This window comes from Parambassis ranga, chromosome 17 (genome assembly GCF_900634625.1).
Source record: "Parambassis ranga chromosome 17, fParRan2.1, whole genome shotgun sequence".
In the NCBI taxonomy this organism is placed as follows: domain Eukaryota; kingdom Metazoa; phylum Chordata; class Actinopteri; family Ambassidae; genus Parambassis; species Parambassis ranga.
The window spans coordinates 22,677,383-22,698,993 of record NC_041037.1 but is presented as its reverse complement, the minus strand read 5'-3'; the positions used below and the strand labels follow the sequence as shown (position 1 = coordinate 22,698,993).

The window sequence follows — 21,611 nt, the reverse complement described above, 5'->3', positions numbered from 1 at the left end:
ATTAGAACTCGTGACGTCATGCTTTCAGACCCCGTCCATGCAGGACTGTGCAGGAGCCCTGCACCCCCCTGCAGCTCCTGTTCAGACTTCTCTCTCTGTTGCTCAACCAGAGCTGTTTGCACCATGAGTCAGCCTCTGCCTGTCCTGGTCCGCCCTCCACTGCTCCTCTGCAGAGCTCAGAGGTTCAGAGACTCCCAGGTCGCCTGTCTGACACTTCCACTGAAGTTTCCCCTGTGACACAAAAAGAGGTTATCCAATGACAGGGCAGAGGGCAGCGTGCAGCCAGTGAAGCTGAGCCGCTGAGGCTCGCGGTGAGCGTCACAGCGTGGAGGAACGGGGTCCTCAGTGCCTCTGAACGTAGCAGGGGGTGTTTCAGAGACCTGCACTGTTCACACAGCACGTCTGAAGCATCCAGGGAGCTGCAGCAGTGTCAGAGGTCACAGGAGGTCAGACTGGGCGGAGCCGACAGTCCAGCAGCAGAAATCTGAGGCGACAGTTCACAAAGACTCACCGGCGATGGAGAGGAATACGAAGCAGCGCCTGGTCTGAAGTGCCCGCTGCCACAGCCTCAGTCAGCCGCTCGGCCTCGAACATGACGTGGATCTGCTGGTACCAGTGGTTCAAGCTGCTGCAGGCTGTGGGGGAGGTGTCTGGCAGATCTGGGGCCCCTTAGTACCTGAACCTGGTTTTAAGGCCTGTTGTTCCTAAGAGGGAGCATACAAGGAAAACTGGGGCCTAAGACAGAACCTCGGGTACACCACACGTGGGTGGAGCCTTAACATGATGTTGGGCCCACTGTACCCGAATAAGCTCCACAGTCAGCAGCTCTCAGTCCAACAGAGCCCCTTTGAAACCAACAGAAGATCCACATCATGGACTCTGCAGCAGCTGTGTGATGCTAACATGGAGGAACGGTACAGGCAGCAGGCCGTCACACAGAGCAGGACTTCAGTCCTGAAGGAGACGGTCCAACAGGCTGTACCTGGTTAACCCACACGTGTTTTATAATGCTCAATATGTAGCGGTGCTGTCTGTGGAGGCTCGCCTTCATCCAGGTCACAGTGTCCAAGAGTTTAAATCCAGGCCGCTGGACTCAAGGATCCGGTCCCCTCGGTTCAGACTCTTGGACATAAAGGACACATCCAAACAGACCTGGTGACACACTGAGGCAAACACTGGTCTTTCACTGATCAGCTGCCAGGCACAGGTTTGAACAGTGAGGTGGACCGTCCTCAGCCTCAGGCCGCCCGTCACAGGACGCTCAGTAAGCAGCTCAGGACTCCTGCAGGCTTTGATCAGTATTTTATTAGTCCACCTCCACACATGTCCGGCTGGCTCCACCCATGATTCATTCACTGTGACCAGACAGAACACCCAGAGCTCAGCATGTGAGCCGGTATTCATCATCTTGGATCTGACGCCTGGAGACAGTGAGTCAACGTGATACAAATCATCACAGAGCTGTTCAAACAGAATCAGTAACAGACAGAGGACACAAACACTGTTCCCACGGTTCATCCAGACAGCAGCGCTCAGGCCGGACACACTCTGCACGTCCCTGCACTGCAGGCTCCTCAGCCACAGGGGGCACCGTTAGCAGCGAGGGGGACACCTGAGCAAGGCGGGAGGACGCCAGCAGATAACGATGACCAGGCCGGCGCTGCGTCTGGACACACACGTGATTGGAGAGTGTGCTGTAGGCGGAGCTATGAGCACAGCTGCAATCACACCAACACAACAGTAAACATCTGTACATGGTCTCTGAAGGTCATGTGACCTGAGCAGGAAACACTGCAGCAGCCAGAGTACAAACAAGAGGATCAATAACAATACAAGAGGATCAATAACAATACAAGAGGATCAATAACCCTACAAGAGGATCAATAACAATGCAAGAGGATCAATAACAATGCAAGAGGATCAATAACAATGCAAGAGGATCAATAACAATACAAGAGGATCAATAACAATGCAAGAGGATCAATAACAATACAAGAGGATCAATAACATCCATTCGAGTCTGCTCACACACCTGCCGATCTGAACACAGCAGGCAGCATCGCAGCACATTGATCAGCTGATTGATTATCAGTTAAAGGCATTCATTCAGGTAAGAACACTACGATGGTCCACAAAGGAGTCCTCCGATCAGCTGACCTCACCACGTTCACAGGCCGTGACATCACAGGAAGCTGACATCAGTGAGCGGCTCTGGAGCATCTACGCCTAACCCTCACAGGCAGGAGGTGGGCGGAGCTCAGGTGATGACATCATCTGAGGCCTTGACAGTGAGTAAAGGAGGAGTGGCGCGGTGTGGACAGTTTCCTGCTCCGACATGGAACCCGGCAGCTGGATGCGTCTCACACGGGCACACAGCGCCACCTGCTGCTAATCACAGGTGAAACCTGATGATGTCAGCAAGCTGAACAGAAGAACCACACTTGGAATAAAAACAAACCTAACAGGACTCGGGTCTGTGTGTTCATCACTGCAGGACACTTCGGTTTGTAACAGCTGGACCTGTCACCATGGAAACTGAAACAGAATCCTGCTGGGTGTTTTCTTGGAGGAGCGGCTCCTCTCTCCGGCTGAGACGTCTGGCAGCTGGCAGGTTCTGGTTCTGCTGACAAGGCTTGGGGAGGAGGGGCCCAAGGAGGCACGGCCCCACACGGTCACCAGTAGAAGGAGCGGGACAGGAAGTTAGCAGCGGCTCCAAGCCAGCTGGCCCCGTCCTGACCCGTTCCCACACGGCTGACCGCCTTGTCGGGCTCCTGAGACGGGCTCTCATCCTCTGGCAGATAGTCTGGAAGGTCCACGTTCTGCTCCACCTCCACGGAACCATCCTCCGCAAACGGGATCATCATCTGCAAGGACAGGATCACACACACACAGACACACACACACAGACACGCACACACACAGACACACACACAGACACAGCGACACACACGCACAGACACACAGAGACACACACAGACACAGACAGACACACACACACACAGACAGACACACACACACACAGACAGACACACACACACACACACACACACAGACACACACAGACACAGACACACACAGAGACACACAGACACACAGACATACAGACACACACACAGACACAGCGACACACACGCACAGACACACAGAGACACACACAGACACACACACAGAGACACACACACAGACACAGACACACACACACACACACACACACAGACACACACACACAGAGACACACACACAGAAACACACACAGACACACACACAGACACACACACAGAGACACACACAGAGACAAACACAGACACACACACAGACACACACACAGAGACACACACAGAGACACACACAGAGACACACAGACACACACACACACACACAGGATGGAACAGTCAGCACATGGTTCCTGTGGACTCTTCAGCTTCATGCTTACACACTGACCTCGTCCCCGTTCTCTCCCTTGACCACCTGCTGAGCCTTCATCACCTGAGTGGAGGCGATCGCACACGCCAACGCCTGAACACACACACAGATTCAGCACACAGAACGACATGCTAACACCATGAAGAGCGGCAGCCGCCTCACCTCCGCCTTCAGGTCCGACCGGATCCGAACGATGCACCTCCTCACGGCCATCTGAAAGGTGAAGCTGATGACCCCTCTGATCTTCAGCAGGGCCTCCTCACACAGACTCCTGCGGCTCTGAAGGACGACACGTTACAGTCACATGACCTGCACTGACCCTGGATGAGCTGTGTGTGTGTTTCCTGACTGGCTCTGATGAACGGATGCTTGGCTCCAGCTCACCGAGTCGTCCAGCCCGTCGATGTGGAGGATGACGGTCTTGGCTCTCTTGTTGCTGGAGCCCAGGAAGAACTGGGCTTTACGACGGCTGCCGACAGCTTCCTCTGCCGGCTCAGTGTCGGCGCCGCTGGATGCCTGCAAGAGCTCATAAATCTCTGACGCCAGCAGCTTGGTCTCTCCTGGGGTGGTCGACCTGGACAGCAGGATGAGATGAAAGCAGCGTTATTCAGAGCGCGGAGTGCCGTCTTGCCTCCCTGCGATGATGACTCCGAGCTGCTGGATCACACAAACTGATGCAGGCACACTCACTTCTGCACGACGTTCTGCAGGCTCAGCATCATGCCCAGCTCCCCCTTCAGCTTCTCTCTGTTGGGTCGACATTCAGCCAGGTAACGGATCGCCTGGGTCACACAGCAGAATGTCAGACACCAGACTCCATCACCACATCTGCAGTCTGACTCCATGGTAAATTAGAATACAGTGTTGAAGTCACATTATTCTGACATCATCACGTCCTGTTTGTGTTCAACAGAATAACACTGATGTGGATGCAGTCGGCTGGAACAGACTCACCAGCAGGGCGGAGTAGACCACCTGAGGGTTGGGGTGGTCCAGGAACAGGATGAGGCCTGGCAGGCAGCCCTGGTCCTGGACGATGGCCCTGCGGTTCATGGGGTCCGCTGCCAGGTCCCTCAGCTGGTTGACCACGGCCAGCGCGTCTGGCTCAGCACTCATGGCTGACGCTCACTCACCCATACAAGGAGGACCTGAGGAGGCAAACAGACAGTGTGCTGACCACAAACACCGGTCTGTGTGTGTGTCTGTCTGTGTGTGTGTCTGTCTGTGTGTGTCTGTGTATGTGTGTGTGTCTGTGTGTGCGTGTGTGTGTGTCTGTGTATGTGTGTGTGTCTGTGTGTGTCTGTGTATGTGTGTGTCTCTGTGTGTGTCTGTGTGTGTGTGTGTCTCTGTGTGTGTGTCTGTGTGTGTCTCTGTGTGTGTGTGTGTGTGCGTGTCTGTGTGTGCGTGTGTGTGTGTCTGTGTATGTGTGTGTGTCTGTGTGTGTCTGTGTATGTGTGTGTGTCTGTGTGTGTCTGTGTATGTGTGTGTCTCTGTGTGTGTCTGTGTGTCTCTGTGTGTGTGTCTGTGTGTGTCTCTGTGTGTGTGTGTGTGTGTGCGTGTCTGTGTGTGTGTCTGTGTGTCTGTGTGTGTCTGTGTGTGTGTGTCTGTGTGTGCGTGTGTGTGTCTGTGTGCGTGTGTGTGTTTAGGAACACGTGACCCGCTGGTGATAATGTGTGACTGAGCTCCCGGTGCTGTCACGTGCCGGGCGGGTCACAGGTGCCGTGTTTGCGCTGAGAACAGCTGGGAGCCTCCCGGTCCTCCGAGTCCAGGGAGATGCTAAAGCTAACAGCGCTCACCTCTGACGGTAACCGGCACGAAGCTAACGGCTAACGTTAGCTGCCCCTCGGTCGCTCTTATACGCCACCCAGAGCGGACATGAAGCCCCGGTGGCCGTTTCCGGACAGGCCCGCGGTGATGACGGGTCCGTGTCACGCAGAATTGATCTGTGAAGCGGCGACAGCGACGCAAAATCAGCCGTGGATCCGAAGAATCGATTCTTCCTGCTGTAAATGCAAGCAGGACGGCCACCTACCAACATCCGAGCCTGTGATTGGCCGACAAGCAACCACGTGATGGTCCTGACCAATGAGCTGTGTCGTTAAGAGTTAAAGGGCCCACGCCCTGCGTGTCATCGTTCACTGCAGGTCCAGCAGCGGCTCATGAGGGACCGTCAACAAATGACCGAGTAACCACGGGCACCGTTATGGAGCCAAATCGAGGTCATAAGTTTTGTTAACCTGAAAAAATAAAATTCATTCAAACACTAAAATTTGAAACTGAACATTTATGTTTTGATGTTGATTTTTTTCAGTTCAAAATTTTTCTGGAATCAACTTTGAAATTCTTTTGAATAAATAGTTTATTTTCAGGTTTCATGTCAATAATTATTTTCATATTTACCATTTTATTTTTTAAGTTTCAGAGTTTTTGTTTTCAGATTCAAATCTTATTTTCTTACAGTTTCACATCTTGTTTCTTCAGGTTCAAATCTTTTTTTCAGCTTCAGATTTACTTTTCAGGTTCAAATCTTTTTTCCACTTTCGCCTCTCCTTTTTTCACCTTTGAGGTTTTGACCCTGATTTTGCGGGGGGTGGGACATGGGTGTGGCCTGCTGAGTGACAGCAGGACAATGATGCTGAGGCAGAGCGCGCTCTGGGCTGAGGCCTGAGCTCGGCCATGGTGCCTTCAGGGAACATCGGACGTGTGGTCAGTTAAACTCAACATGCGCTATCTATCGTATTGACGTGACTGGCTGCAAAACACTGACACCAGGCAAAGTTGTAGACAGTGTCGCATCAAAAGGGAGAATATTAATAATTTGTGGAAGCGATAAGACGCTAAACACATCATGCAGGCCTCCTGGCGGACCCTGTAAGGAACTATCGGCTGGCTGTCACTCTCTTCCTGCTCTGTGCACCAGAGAAGTAATAAGCGTCAGTGCTGAGTTACAGCGAGAATAAATACATAACATCATCAAACATGGCAATTACTTCAGGTTAGATTTGCTAAAACCAACAAGGGCAGCGATGCTACACAGCCAGTTAGCACTGAATCTTTATTATGACTCTTCAGTGCATTTCCTCTGGTGTTTACAGAGCAGTCTGCTCCCTACAGATATTCAGCTACCTCACATCACCAGACACCTACCTGCTCTACTTTAGTCTGAGCACCAATCATACTGTATGTAAGACCTGGTCAAGGACAGTAAAGCTCTGTTTATTGACAATATAAATGCTTATTGTTTACTGATTGACAGGTCAGAATTCAAATCCTGAGCCTTGAGCAGATCCACCAGCTGCTGGAGCTCCGTCTGAACCAAGTGTGACCTCTGACCTCCTCACCATGGTCCTCCTGCAGCAGGTGCAGCCAGCTGTTGTTTCTGAGTGAGCTGCAGGCTCAGATGATGCTGTGGACAACCTGGTGACTGGTGCATCCTCATGCTGACACACACAGGCCTGTATAGAAGGAAGGCGCCCCACACCTAGAACTGGCCTGTTATCTCTTCAGGTTCTAACATGTTTGGTGCTTTAGTTCTTTTTTTGGTGATCATACATGAGAATAAATATCTGTTCACTGAACAACTGTAACTGTGTTTGTTGTCTATTACAGAAAATATTCAGTCTTTGTTATTTTAAAAAGCTGCACAAATAATGAAAACCAGATATGTTGGCAACAGTTTACTGTATTTGGATTTAAATAACATGCATTATACATATATATGAACAAAATCAGTGATCATTATTATCACGTGCTGTCCTCAGGCAGGTGAAGACTGGTCTGGTGCAGCGTCTGGTCATAAGATCACAGAGCTGTGGAGAGAATATAACAATTACACAATGCACAGTAAATACAGCATAAAGAGAGCAGCAGTAAACTGAACAATGACAACAGCAGCAGGTCTATGACAGAAGACGCTGCTCTGCTCTCCCTCAGCAGAGCTGAGGACGCAGCTACAACAACAGAGACACCTAGCATGTTGAGCAGCACCGTGACCGTGATAATGACCATCGACAAGAACAAGAGTATCCACGTCAAGTTCGTTTGCTTACCGATTAAACAGAAACTCAGAAAAACTGGTAAATGGAATAAAACCTGCATAAAACGCAGAAAGCTGCCGACCGGAGCCTGTAAGGGTCACGTTAGCATCACGTTAGCAAACGTAGCCTGGTGAAAGCTGACAGCCTCACGCACATCTCCGCTCTTCTCCTACTGGCAAAACATTCAGCTCAACAAGTAACTGAACGCTGAGTAAACTGGCTACGCAGTGATGAAAAATAATAAAAATGAAAAACTCATACGTGATCAGCCTACCTGTCTGGAAGTACTGTGGCCACCGCAGCGTAGCATGTAGCCGCTTCTGCTCGGCCAGTCGTTGCCAGGTGAAGTCGTACCGATAACCACTCTTGTCTCACATCTTTCTGCATCAAGACATTTTCTGGTTGTGGCTTTTCCGACTCACTGGTAATTTCTCTGCCATATTGCGCCGTATTCGGTGTTTTCACCAGTTGAGTCTCGCTGTAACTTAACACTGACGCTCATTGAGTGCGCATTCTTCTCTGGTGCACAGAGCAGGAAGAGAGTGACAGCCAGCCGATAGTTCCTTTCAGGGTCCGCCAGGAGGCCTGCATGATGTGTTTAGCGTCTTATCGCTTCCACAAATTATTAATATTCTCCCTTTTGATGCGACACTGTCTACAACTTTGCCTGGTGTCAGTGTTTTGCAGCCAGTCACGTCAATACGATAGACAGCGCATGTTGAGTTTAACTGACCACACGTCCGATGTTCCCTGAAGGCACCATGGCCGAGCTCAGGCCTCAGCCCAGAGCGCGCTCTGCCTCAGCATCATTGTCCTGCTGTCACTCAGCAGGCCACACCCATGTCCCACCCCCCGCAAAATCAGGGTCAAAACCTCAAAGGTGAATAAAGGAGAGGCGAAAGCGGAAAAAAGATTTGAACCTGAAAAGTAAATCTGAAGCTGAAAAAAAGATTTGAACCTGAAGAAACAAGATGTGAAACTGTAAAAAAATAAGATTTGAATCTGAAAACAAAAACTCTGAAACTTAAAAAATAAAATGGTAAATATGAAAATAATTATTGACATGAAACCTGAAAATAAACTATTTATTCAAAAGAATTTCAAAGTTGATTCCAGAAAAATTTTGAACTGAAAAAAATCAACATCAAAGCATAAATGTTCAGTTTCAAATTTTAGTGTTTGAATGAATTTTATTTTTTCAGGTTAACAAAACTTATGACCCCGATTTGGCTCCATACACCGTCAGCAGAACCAGAGCACAGACATCAGAGGACCGAGACCTCCAACTGGACTGATTTATGTTTTTATTCTCTAGGTTTTTATGGAGAGATACTGAGCATCTGCCCTTTTGAACGTTACTGATGTAAATTAATAAAAAACAAAAACAAACCAAAGAACAATGTCCATGTCAACGTTCTACAAACAACAACAAATACATTCACCGAGCAGTGACTGGCTGTTTCCTACACGTGTCCAGCAGAGGGCAGCATTGATGAAAGAAGAAAACAGCAGCAGACATCCATCATCATCTATCAACCCGCTTCCTCCTGCAGTGCAGGGTCACGGGGGTGGAGCCTATCCCAGCTAACTACGGGTGAGAGGCGGGGTCCACCCTACACATCCACAGGCAGCAAACACAATGATTTATTTAAAAGAAAATAAGAATTCAATCTGGAGCCAGTTTCACCAGGCATCAGCGAGTCATCCAGAGTGTAAAGGACAAGTGACCCAGCAGGAGGGAGATGTCACTGCTGCTGAAGGAGACACTGTCACAAACAAGAAGTAAACGACTTTCCAAAGTCTGTACTGATGCGTGTGGCTGGAATCAAAGATCCAGGAGACTCCAAGGAATCCAGATTTGATGCTGAACTCAAAGACACATCAGTTCCTCTGAAGATCCAGAAGCTTCAGCTATCTGACTCTGCTGTGTACTACTGTGCTGTGAGGCCCACAGTGACAGGAAACAGCTCAACTCTGTACAAAAACCTTTGGAGCAAAGACAACACAATACTCCACAACATCCACTAGAGGGACTCACACACTGTTCAACCACTGATGTTTCAGTCATTGGACTGAGGACAAAGACAACAGAGACATGAAGCAGTAAAGATCAGAGACAGAGACAGAGCTGCTGTGGAAGCACTAAAGAATTTCATTGGCTGAGCTGAACTGAAACAATAACAACAAGAGGTGATTGGCCCCGCCCACTGAACTTCAGCTCATCCAATGACATTCTTTGTGCCTCATTGTAGTGCAGTGGAAGAACATTGTTGATGTGCTGTGTGTCTGCTTTAATAACTCCAAAGACATGTTGCTTCACCTCTTTTTGTTTTCATCTCACTTCATAGGTGAGTTTATGAGCAGCTGGATCAAAGATGTCTGCCTGCTGTTCTACAACTGGACATTTGTCTTTGGCACTTACAAATGTCCATGTTGGACACATGCAATCATCTGTCTTTGTCATCAAGCTGAGCTCTTTGTGTCCACACAGTAACACAGGAGACATTTTCCACTGTCTTCTCCTCTCAGCCTCATGGACAATGTTAGTCTAATGGCTTCATGTTCTTTACTTTTTCCAGGACTGACAGCTGGAGACACAATCTCTGCTGGACAAAGACAAGTCAGCGGGACAGAGGGACAAAACGTCACACTCTCATGTACATATCAGACTAGTGCTGATGGTGCTCTCCTCTACTGGTACAGACATCATTCTGACCTTCAGGCTCCTCAGTTTATACTCTACAAAGGAGCAAAGAGATGGAGTGGTAGTGAGCATATTCCAGATAAAAGATATGGATCCAAAACAAGCGACACATCATCTGAACTGACCATCAGAGGTGTGAGGCTGGCAGACACAGCTCTCTACTACTGTGCTCTAGAAACACAGTGATACAAAGTGTAGAAGAGGCTGTACAAAAACCTGAACACAGATATCTGACTCCTCTTCAAAGAGGAGGGAAGTGGGATTCAAACCACAGACCTTCATATCAGATGGATTCTGATGGTTCCTGTTTGATCAGAGTCACTGTGGTTACAGCTGCTCCTCTTCTTCAGAGCACTTCGTCTGATCACAGCTCTAAGTACACACTGAGTTCATCACACCAAGAAGTCTCTGTTGCAGCTGAACACACATACGGTCTGTTAGGAGTGGGAGAATCCTCTGTGTGGTCCAACCTGCTATATGAATACTGCCAGCATGATGACTGAAGGAACTCCTGCAGTGAAGAGAGCCAGGACCCCAGCACCACAGCTCATACAGCAAACACATCACAGACAGGCTGGAAGAACCCAACCAGACACAAGAGGAGGGGAAGACCCCGAGGACAGCGCCCTCTATGACAGCAGGAACCTGCTTCAGACAGAAGGACAGACACAGACCAGTGTGTCCACAGGAGGCTACTTTAACACTGCTAACCTGGTCTGAAATCAGCAGGCTTCCTGTCCCACAGTCAGCTTCATAAATACTGAACAGTGAACAGTTTGGTTTCTGTAGCACCACATGGATTGGACATGAAGCCGCCCACATGACACCAAAGTCCAGACTTCCTGCTTCAACTAAAGGGTCTTTACTTAAGTGGCATGAACCCTCCAGGAACTATAGACACACACACAGACACACTATGGGCAGCACCGTGGTGCAGGTTAGGTGCAGGTCTTTCTATGTGGACCTTGTCTCCCTGTGTCTCTGTGGGTTCTCCGCAAGCGGCAACCTTCGGGGCTCAAAGTGGAAGCCCATGCGGAAGTGTCAAAACTTGTAATTCACGCTGCAACAGCTGGGGGTTGGCTCCAAAAGCGAGTAATTTCCCATAGACTCCCATGTTAAAATGGCCGACTTCACAGCAGAAAAGAACATGTTTACAGCCTGGTACAAAAAACCACTCTGGTCTCAGATGATAGGTTCTCTTCTAGTGTCAATTGTACGGGGGGTGAATTTTTTTTCAACTCACTCGTTTCAATTGTATTCGGACTTAAAATTACGCCTAATTATGGGCGTTGCCGCTTGAGTGACAGACAGTTGACGTATCACAGCGTGAGTTTCCTGCTTCCACGATTGCCCGCCCCCCTAAACCCCGCTCGTGCTCCCCCTCTTTGTCCATATTCGGAGTTTTAGTTGACGTGACGCTGCCAACATGGCGGCGGTCATCACGTCCCGGAACCTCCCACTGAGACTCAAAACGGCTCTTCAGAAACAAACGGGTGACGTCACGGAAGCTCTGTCCATGGTTTTTACTGTCAATGGTTCTCCGGCTTCCTCCCACATTCCACAGACCTGCATGTGAGGTTAACTGGGGACTCTCATTGGCTGCAGGTGTGAGTGTGTGTGGTTGTTTGTCTCTACATGTTAGCCCTGTGATACAGTGGTGTCCACGTGTGTCCCGCCTCTCTTTCACTGACAGCTGCAGGACACACTGGGTTCAGACAATGGACAGACACAGATTCTTTCAAGTTACTGAAGTGTGAACGGGTAAATGTGTGACGTCGGGATGTTGGGAGTTTATATAGATATAAAGGAGATACTTAGAATACTGACCTTTTACCTAAAAGAAAGGGTTAAAACTGCAAAGAGAAACAATGACACTAACTTAAGCACACCTAAATACGTGTCTGTACTCCTGAAGGAAAAGAGATAACAAAGGAAAAGTAAACAGAGATAAAGAGCTTATAGGAGCTAAGCTGTCTCCTACAGACAATACAAAAAGGCTGGCCTGAACGCAGACCAGATGCACCCTCGCCTTGCAGCCATACTGCGACTGAAGAAGTCAACTTGCTTCATTCGATGGACTCATTTACAAAGGATTACACATTGTGGTTCCCCCACACCTGGGCTGAAGTTCCAAGGTAGTCAAAAAGCTCCCTGAAGGAACCGGATGAGATCCACCCTGGGTACCTTAAGTCTCTGGATGTTGTGTGGCTGTCTTGGTTGACACGCCTCTGCAATGTTGCGTGGCAATCGGGGACCAGGGTGGTGGCCCCTCTTTTAAACAAGGGGGACCGGAGGGTGTGCTCCAACTACAGGGGGAACACACTCCTCAGCCTTCCTGGGAAAGTCTATGCCAGAGTACTGGGGAGAAGAATTCGGCCGATAGTTAAACCTTGGATCCAGAAGGAACAATGCAGGGTTTCCTGGCTGCGGAACACTGGACCAGCTCTACACCCTCCACAGGGTGCTGGAGAGTTCATGGGAGTTCACCCAACCAGTTCACATGTGTCTTGTGTATTTGGAAAAGGCATTTGACTGTCCCTGTATGACCGGAGCAGGAGTTTGGTTCACATTGCCGACAGTAAGACAGACCTTTACCTGGTGCATGTTGGACTCCGGCAGGGCTGCCCTCTGTCACCGGTTCGGTTCTTTATTTTTATGGACAGAATTCCTAGACACAGCATGAGGCCGGACAGGGTCCAGTTCGAAACCACAGGATCTCATTTCTGCTTTTTGATGTTGTTCTGTTGGCTTCATCGAACCAGGTCCTCCAGCGTGCACTGGGATGAGAGCACCTCCAAGTCTGAGGCCATGGTCCTCAACAGGAAAAAGGTGGTTGCCCCCAGTGGAGGAGTTTTTGTATCTTGGGGTCTCGTTCACTAGTGAGGGAAAAATGGAGCGGGAGATTGACACACAGATAGGGGCAGCTTCTGCAGTAATGTGGTCACTGTACCGGTATGTCGTGTTGAAGAAGGACCTGAGCCGAAAGGCAAAGCTCTCGATTTACTGGTCAGTGTACATTCCTATTCTCACTTATGGCCATGAGCTGTGGGTAGGGACCAAAAGACTGAGATTGTGAACACAAGCGGCCGAAATGAGCTTTCTTCGAAGGGTGGATGGGCGCTCCCTTAGAGATAGGGTGAGGAGCTCAGTCACCCGAGAGGAGCTCGGAGTAGAGCGGAGAAGTGACTTGGGCATCTGTTTCGGATTTCTTCTGGACGCCTTCCTGGGGAGGTGTTTCGGGCATGTCCCACCAGGAGGAGACCCCGAAAGACACCCAGAACATTGTGGAGATACTACGTCTCTTGACTGGCCAGAGAACACCATGGGATTAACCCCGGAAGAGCTGGAAGACGTGTCTAGTGAGAGGGAAGTCTGGGCGTCCCTGCTTAGACTGCTGCCCCCCGCAACCCGGCCCTGGATAAGCGGTCGAAGACGGATGGATGGATGGTTCCCCCACCATGCGAGAGAACATGCTGGAACTTCAGCAGTCTCATCTAGGGGTGGTGAATAGCAAAAAGTGAGTAGCTGGAGTGCTTTTCTGGCCAGGCAAGTGTGCTGACTTTTAAAACAAACTGAAGACACCCCCACAAATAGACAGAAACACTGGAGCTGCCATTTGAAGAGGTGGCATCAGATCTGCAGAGTTGTGACTGCTCCTGACTGCTGGTGCTCCAAGAACAAAATATCATCATTTTTTTCTTGGAGCCCTTGTTCTGCAGCTCTCTCGGACACATGGCCCAGGCAGAAATCGGAATTTATTGTGGGCGTGATGAATGTTTTGAAGCCAAGAGCTTCTTCAGGTGAGAACACACAGACAGAAGGAGGAAGCACAGCGACCATGGACAGTTTAGATGAGCAGCTGCAAACAGCTCCTGGAAGGAGAAACACGGCGCACAGAGGAGAGCGTCTGTCCACAAGGTGGCGATAAAAACTAATCCCAGTATTGATCACGGTGTTACAGCGGCTCGCGCACATTAAACCCCGGGAGACAGGATGTGTTATTGCAGACAGTCATCCACACGTTCACAGAGTTAAACTCACAGACCAGAGGTCTGCTACAGTCAGCTGCACTGATCTTCTATCTGTTGTCAGCTGTGTGCCCTCTTCCCTGAACATTATCAGCTCGTTAGGCCAGGTAATCACGACTGTGCTCACAGTTTACAACACAACTGCATTGTCAACCTTTTGTGTGTGACGTGCGCTGCAGTGGAAGGGCCGTATGGGGACGAACAAACGCTTCTCGGAGAGTGTGAGTACTCCATGCTGAAACTAACTTTTTTTGCTCTTACCACCCAGGGAGCGAGAAGAAAGTTCTTTGTTCTCGTGGAGTATGGATCCAGCTTAAAAGAGCCCAACAACACTGAACTAAGGAGGACACACAAAGCTGCTGCAGCACATCCACAACAAGATGGAGGGACAGTCAGAGACACTCCACTGTGAGCTTTCTTCACTCCACATTGACAGGAAGCAGCTCAGCTCTGCACAAACACACAGAGGGACACAGTGAGCAGCTGCTGGAAGCCTTTTCTCCACACTGTTGAAGTGCACTTTGTAGCTCCACTAGAGGGCCACATGATCCAAGAGGCGGTGCACTCCTTGTGCGCTGTGTTGCAGCATTCTGTCAGTAAGAAGTGCTGCTGTGAAGAGAACAGCTGTCAGACTGAATGTGGAACATCAGCTGCTCCTCCTGTTGATTGAAACCTTGTTGTACAGATGGAACATTGGCTGTGGATTCTTCTTGCTGCTCTTTTCTTTGGTAAGATAGAAAGCTGCACATGTTTCCTCTTCAAACACTTGAAGACATTACTGAGCTCTACATGAAGAGCTCTGAATGTTCATTCTACACTCACTCACAGCACATCATCTCTGCTGCCATCTGTTACCTTGGAAAACACCTTCTATGCTTCAAAGTGACAATGATCCCTGAAAATGAAATCTGTTCTACATGTGAGAGAACTCTTTAAAGCTGCTGATTGTTCTGCTTTCATCAATCATCTTTATTGATCCATCTCTTCCTCTGCATCTTCTCTTCTTCCCCAGAGTGTAAAGGAGAAGACTCAGTGACCCAGCAAGAGGGAGATGTCACTGCTGCTGAAGGAGACACTGTCACACTTGGATGCTCCTTTCAGACTGGTTACAGTCCCACTTTGTTCTGGTACAAACAAGAAGTGAACAACATTCCAAAGTCTATACTGATGCGTCACTCTGCAATAAAAGATCCAGGAGACTCCAAGAAATCCAGATTTGATGCTGAACTCAAAGACACATCAGTTCCTCTGAAGATCCAGAAGCTTCAGCTGTCTGACTCTGCTGTGTACTACTGTGCTCTGCAGCCCACAGTGACAGGAAACAGCTCAACTCTGTACAAAAACCTTTGGAGCAAAGACAAAACAATACTCCACAACATCCACTAGAGGGACTCACACACTCACAGCTGTAGACTGTCAGGATTCAGTGTGCTGTGGACTCTTCAGATGGTTTGTAGAGGAGATGAAACATCATCATCAGTTCTCATCCTGTTAGCTGAACCTTCATCCAGATGACAGTAAACAGTAAGAAGTCAGAGCTGTAGAGGAATGAAGTTCTGACTGAATGATGATGGACCTTTATGTAAGTCAGGTCAAAACAACACTGAGAGCATGTGTCCATCCATTCATCCTCCAAACTGTTTAATCCATCAGGCTCGTGAAAACAGCAGGAGGACCACAGACCACCAGACCTCCCTGTCTCCAGCAACCTCCTCCAGATTCTCCTAGGAGACTCACAGCTTCTCCCCGGGCTGCTGAGAAATAAGATCCCTCTAGCAGGTCCTGGCTCTGCCCCTGGCTCTCTGCTCAGGTGGCCAAACATCTGGAGAAGGAGCCCACAGAGGGTCCTGACCAGGTGTCTGACTTACCTGGTGGTACACTGATCTGCTAAAATGAACCTTATTGTTCTGCTTTTAGATGTTCATATTCAGACATGGTGAACAAGTGACCAGGAAGTGGACTTCCTCACTGGGAGACCTCAGACAGTGTGGGCTGGCAGAAACACATCCAGCACCATCACAATGAACACCAGGACTCCCCAAGGATGTGTGCTGAGCCCCCTCCTCTTCACTCTGCTGACCCATGACTGCACACCAACACACAACAGCAACATCTTTGTAAAGTTTGTGGATGACACTTCAGGGGGGATGAAACAAACTACAGAAATGAGGTGCACCTTCTGGCCACGAGGTGCAGAGACCACAACCTCTCCCTGAACCTGGTGAAGACAAGGGAGACAATTGTGGACTTCAGGAGAGCACACAGTCAGCACACCCCTCTGACCATCGACGGTGCTGCTGTGGAGCAGCTGAGCAGCACCAAGTTCCTGGGTGTGCACATCACTGAGGACCTCTCCTGGACTAACAACACTGCATCACTGACCAAGAAGGCGCAGCAGTGCCTCTACTTCCTCCGCAAGCTCAAAAAAGCCAGAGCCCCTCCCTCCATCCTGTGCACCTTCTACAGAGGGGCTGTTGAGAGCATCCTGTCCAGCTGCATCACTGTGTGGTACGGAGCCTGCACCACCACCTGCAGGAAGACGCTTCATTGCATAGTGAGAGCAGCTGAGAGCAGCAGCAGCACAGACACTGTGTCTGTCAGAGATGTGACAGGAAGCAGGAGAGGACTGAGGGAGGAGCTAAACTCTGACTCAAGTTCAGAAAAGAGCCACTTTGACAGAGTTGGATCCAAACAACAGACAGACTGTCTTTAAGATGCTGTCAGTGAGCTTCAGGCTGTCTGTGGCTTTGTTTCTGCTCACAATAAGAGGTAGGTGACATATTGAACATGACAGAGACTCACTGACAACAACTGTTAGACCATCAACTGACAGACTTCTCTCTGCATGTAGCTGGCAGCTGTCATCAACTCACTGACAGTGAAGAGAGCAGCTGCTGATTGTTCTGCTTTCATCAATCATCTTTATTGATCCATCTCTTCCTCTGCATCTTCTCTTCTTCCCCAGAGTGTAAAGGACAAGACTCAGTGACCCAGCAAGAGGGAGATGTCACTGCTGCTGAAGGAGACACTGTCACACTTGGATGCTCCTTTCAGACCAGTGATCTAAGTCCTTATCTGTTCTGGTACAAACAAGAAGTGAACAGTTCCCCAAAGTACATGCTGAAGAAGTATGGAACTGGACCAGCAGATAAAGCTCCAGACTTCCAGGATGACAGATTTCATACAGACATCCAGAATAAGTCAGTTCCTCTGAAGATCCAGAAGCTTCAGCTGTCTGACTCTGCTGTGTACTACTGTGCTCTGCAGCCCACAGTGACAGGAAACAGCTCAACTCTGTACAAAAACCTTTGGAGCAAAGACAACACAATACTCCACAACATCCACTAGAGGGACTCACACACTGTCAGTTCTCTGGGTTCTCTGTTATAGTTCCATCACTGTCAGACCTTGTACCTGCTCAGAGAGCTAGCTGTTGTGAGTCTGTCTAAAGTCCACCTGATGCTAACATTAGCTCAGCCTTTCAGCACCTATACAGCACTGTAAACACACATAAAACATACTTAAAGACTGTTTTACCAAGCTTTACTCAGCATGTGAACTGTCCCAGCAGAGGGCATAGTACCCCTGATCATGTGGATTCTAACATAAAGCAGGACTACGGGGCTGTGCCCCCTCAGCATCTTGGCCTCTCAGACCACCTCTTCCTGCTAGTAGTCCCAGCATACACCCCTCTCAGGAGGAACGGTCTGGCCTGTGGCAGAGCTACGTCCCGATGCTCTTTGTGGATTACAGTTCTGCCTTCAACACAATAATCCCAGACAGACTGTGCTCTAAACTGAACACTTGGTCTCCCTCCCCTCACATGTGCCTGGACAAAGGACTTTCTCACAAACCGACCCCAGACTGTGATACTTGGCCCCCACCTCTCCTCCACCCACGCGCTGTGTGCTGAGCCCCCTCCTGTACTGTCTCTACACCCACGATTACAGCCCGGCCAACAATGACAACCTCATTGTCAAGTTTGCTGACGACACCACAGTGGTCGGACTCATCTCCAGAGGTGACGAGGCTGCCTACAGGGAGGAGATCCTGAAGCTGGCAGCCTGGTGTTCTGAGAATAACCTCGCTCAACACCAAGAAAACCAGAGAGATTATCATCGACTTCAGGAAGCACAGCACCGATCCAGCCCCCCTTTACATCAACGGAGAGTGTGGAGAGGGTCCACACCATCCGGTTTCTTGGCATCCTCATCTCAGCGGACATCTCCTGGTCAGAGAACATCACCTCAATCATCAAGGAGGCTCAGCAGCACCTACACTTCCTGAGAGTCCTCAGGAAACACAACCTAAACCCGCCCTGCTGCTGACCTTCTACCGCTCATCCATTGCGAGCCTGCTGACATACTGCATCACAGTTTGGTGCAGCAGCTGCACTGTAGCAGACAGGGAGAGATTAGACAGAGTTGTTAAGACAGCACAGAAGATCATCAGCTGCCCTCTCCCCTCCCTGATGGACATTTACACCTCCCGCTGCCGCAGCAGAGCCAAAAACATCATCAAGGACACCTCCCGCCCTGGTTCTGATCTGTGTGCCCTGCTACCCTCTGGGAGGCGCTACAGGTGCATCAGGACCAAAACAAACAGATTCACAAACAGCTTCTTTCCAAAAGCTGCAACCACCCTGAACTCCCACATGCACGGATTTGAATGTACTATATTACATATGCAGATGGACAATACACAACATTTGCAATATATCTATAAGTTCACAACATATAACATGTGCAATATCCTCATACTGAATACTGTATATAGATCATATCTTATATATTCAGGACTGTGCACCGACTTCTATGTTTTTACACTGTTAATGTCTTTTCTCTTTTTACACTGCAATGGGTGACGGCTTTAATCTCATTGTACATGTGTATAAAAGCCATTTGATTTTATTCTAACAGCCACATCCAGGTCCACCCTGACCACAAACCTGATCACTGAAGTCCTCTTAATGCTCACATCACATGACATTTCCTTCAGGTCAGGAGACAGCTTCCTGGACAGCACTGCAAGAGCTGTCCTAACACGAGACATGACAGATGTCCAACAGGTCTCCAAGAGAAGAATCAAGGACCACTTCATGGACAACAGCACTGAACACACGCAGGCTGTCAGACTCTGGCTGTTCATGAGGTGACACCAGTATTTAGATCAGGGACCTCAAGGAGGCTGCTGGTCCTGACAGAGGACCAGGAAGAGACCTCAAGGATCTGCAAGCACCCAAAGCAACCAAAAACATCTTTAGTTTGTCAAATAACAGAATACAGTCAACAAGCTGTTTGTGTGTCAGCTGGTTTATGACATGGAAGGTCCAGAGTCAGAGTGCTGCTAGCAGTCTGTTAACCAGGAGGAAGAGGAACTGAGAGAAGAGAACAAAGAGGAGACGGAGACACCGAGGGAGGAGCTGAGCTGGGACTGAACTATAGAAGAGAGAGAAACTTCCAGATTCAGCAGAGTTCAATCCACAAAGCAGAAACATTCTCTTTCTTCAACATGCTGTCATTGGACTGTTTTCTACTTTCTCTGCTGTTGCTGTCTGTTCTCAGAGGTACGTAAGATTCAGCAGAAACACTTCAGTTCTAATGTTCTCTGAAGGGGCTTCTGTTTTTGACAACATGTTATCTCTTCCTTTAGGTGTCAGCTGTCAACAACTCACTGCAGTCGAGACTCAGCAGTCAACTTTAGAAGGCAGCACTGTTAACCTCAGCTGCACCTTCTCAAAAGGTTCTGCTGATTACTTCTTCTGGTATCGACAATATCCAGGAAAACCTCCAGAGTTCCTGATCTCTCATTTGAAGTCCGGAGACATAGCAGCAGCTCCAGTTCCAGGACTGACAGTTAAAGTGAATGAAACTCAAATGGATCTGCAGATGTCCTCTGCTGCAGTGACAGACTCTGCTGTGTACTACTGTGCTCTGCAGCCCACAGTGACAGGAAACAGCTCAACTCTGTACAAAAACCTCTGGAGCAAAGACAACACAATACTCCACAACATCCACTAGAGGGACTCACACACTGTCACAGCTCCAGCTGCTTCCTCCTTTGTTCAGTGTGACTCACTGATTCAGCTTCTTTAACTTCATGCTGCAGTCCTGCTCAGACCTTCATGCAGTCCTTCACTTTAGTCAGTGCAGAGTCAGACTGTAGATCTGAATCCATCCACCCGTGCCCTCACCCAAATCCTACATCCATTTTAAAAAGGTTTTTAATCACTGGTCTCATCACCTTCTGTCCTCTGTGACCTGTTACTGGTCAGTGGAGGTTAAAGCTGCTCTGAGCTCTTACTGAACAGCACATCCTCTTGTTTTCAGCACGTTCAGTCTCCTCTGAATCCTCTTTGGACCAAAAGTTCTACAGAAATATATTGAAATGTCTTCATTGAAGCTTTAATGGACTCACACATAAGGACCACGAGTAACTGCAGCATTTCTGCATCATATGTCCACAGAGTTCCTTTGGAGTAAACTCAAAGGATCAAACCACATGAATCTATGAGACGGGCTCTCATAAGAACACCACCCCTCCCTGCTAGAAACCCTTTCATCAGGTGGAGCAGACAGGGATGCTGTGAGGTTGTAGGAGTCTGTTGTAGTTTTCCTCTCTGCACTGATGAATACAGTGTCCTTGTTGTGCTGTCAGTGCAGCCGTTCCCTTACACATGTCTGAAAGACCTGATCAGTCCTCTGTGGGACAGTACCAGCCTGGGTTCACTCATATCTGAATGACAGTTCTCTGAGGCCTCAAAGGGCCAGCAGTCAGAGTCCACCTGTGGAATTCCACAGGGATCACACAGACCAGTATTTAGTATGTGACTCCACCACCCAGTGGAGCACAAGCTGGGTGTCATCAGGACCCCACGCCACCGGGCTCAGACAATCCCACAAAGACAGGAGGACAAACTGAGGAGCAAACACCAACAAACACAGCTCTCAGAACATGTGGATACCCAAACTGGACCCTGCTGAAAGAGGCCAACAGAAAGAAGAGCAGACAGCCCGACCAGAACAGCAGCAGTCACACAGAGAAACATTCATCCATATGTGTCAGGAGCTTCTGAGAAACTCAGAGGGACTTTCAACACACATCAGATCCCAGTACACTTTAAACCCAGCTCCACCCTGAGACAGAGACTGGTCCACCCCAAGGACCAAATCCCCAGAGAAAGACAATAAACCTGCTGCAAGTTATGCAGGATGCAGAGAGAGTGTACATGAGAGCTGCTCTAACAGCAGGTCCTCCTTCAGTCTGAGCTCCCTGGATGATGATGCTGCAGCATCACTGTCATCTCTACAGCTTCCATCAGCCTGAATGGAAACAGAGCACAGCAAGAGGCGGAGCTACACAGCTGAATATGAAAGGCTGCATGTTGGAGTGAAGAGCTGCTGTGTTCTCTCTGTTGTT

General features: G+C 49.1%; 1 protein-coding gene and 1 gene segment (V, D, J or C); one reads left to right on the top strand and one right to left on the bottom strand.

Moving 5' to 3' along the window:
- Positions 1 to 1,287: 1,287 nt before the first annotated feature.
- Positions 1,288 to 5,484, bottom strand: LOC114450295 (armadillo repeat-containing protein 1-like). Its single transcript, XM_028428314.1, has 7 exons — positions 5,220 to 5,484; positions 4,378 to 4,571; positions 4,114 to 4,205; positions 3,808 to 3,997; positions 3,586 to 3,702; positions 3,442 to 3,516; positions 1,288 to 2,864 (listed from the first exon to the last, which is right to left on the bottom strand). The coding sequence occupies exons 2-7, from the start codon at positions 4,537 to 4,539 to the stop codon at positions 2,673 to 2,675; spliced, it is 828 nt and encodes a 275-aa protein (XP_028284115.1). The 5' UTR covers positions 4,540 to 4,571; positions 5,220 to 5,484; the 3' UTR covers positions 1,288 to 2,672.
- Positions 5,485 to 16,881: 11,397 nt separating this feature from the next.
- On the top strand, positions 16,882 to 17,453 carry LOC114450391 (T-cell receptor alpha chain V region CTL-F3-like; the record flags this gene model as incomplete). The annotated part of the segment is given in 2 exon segments: positions 16,882 to 16,961; positions 17,158 to 17,453. Coding segments are annotated over 2 exon segments (351 nt in total), but the record flags the coding sequence as incomplete, so codon positions are not given.
- Positions 17,454 to 21,611: the final 4,158 nt, after the last annotated feature.

Coding starts and splice junctions, on each gene's coding strand:
- LOC114450295 (XM_028428314.1), bottom strand. CDS start 4,539: ATGAGTGCTGAGCCAGACGCGCTGGCCGTGGTCAACCAGCTGAGGGAC. Junction 4,206..4,377: donor TGGTCTACTCCGCCCTGCTG/GTGAGTCTGTTC, acceptor TGTGTGACCCAG/GCGATCCGTTACCTGGCTGA. Junction 2,865..3,441: donor AGGGAGAGAACGGGGACGAG/GTCAGTGTGTAA, acceptor CTGTCCTTGCAG/ATGATGATCCCGTTTGCGGA.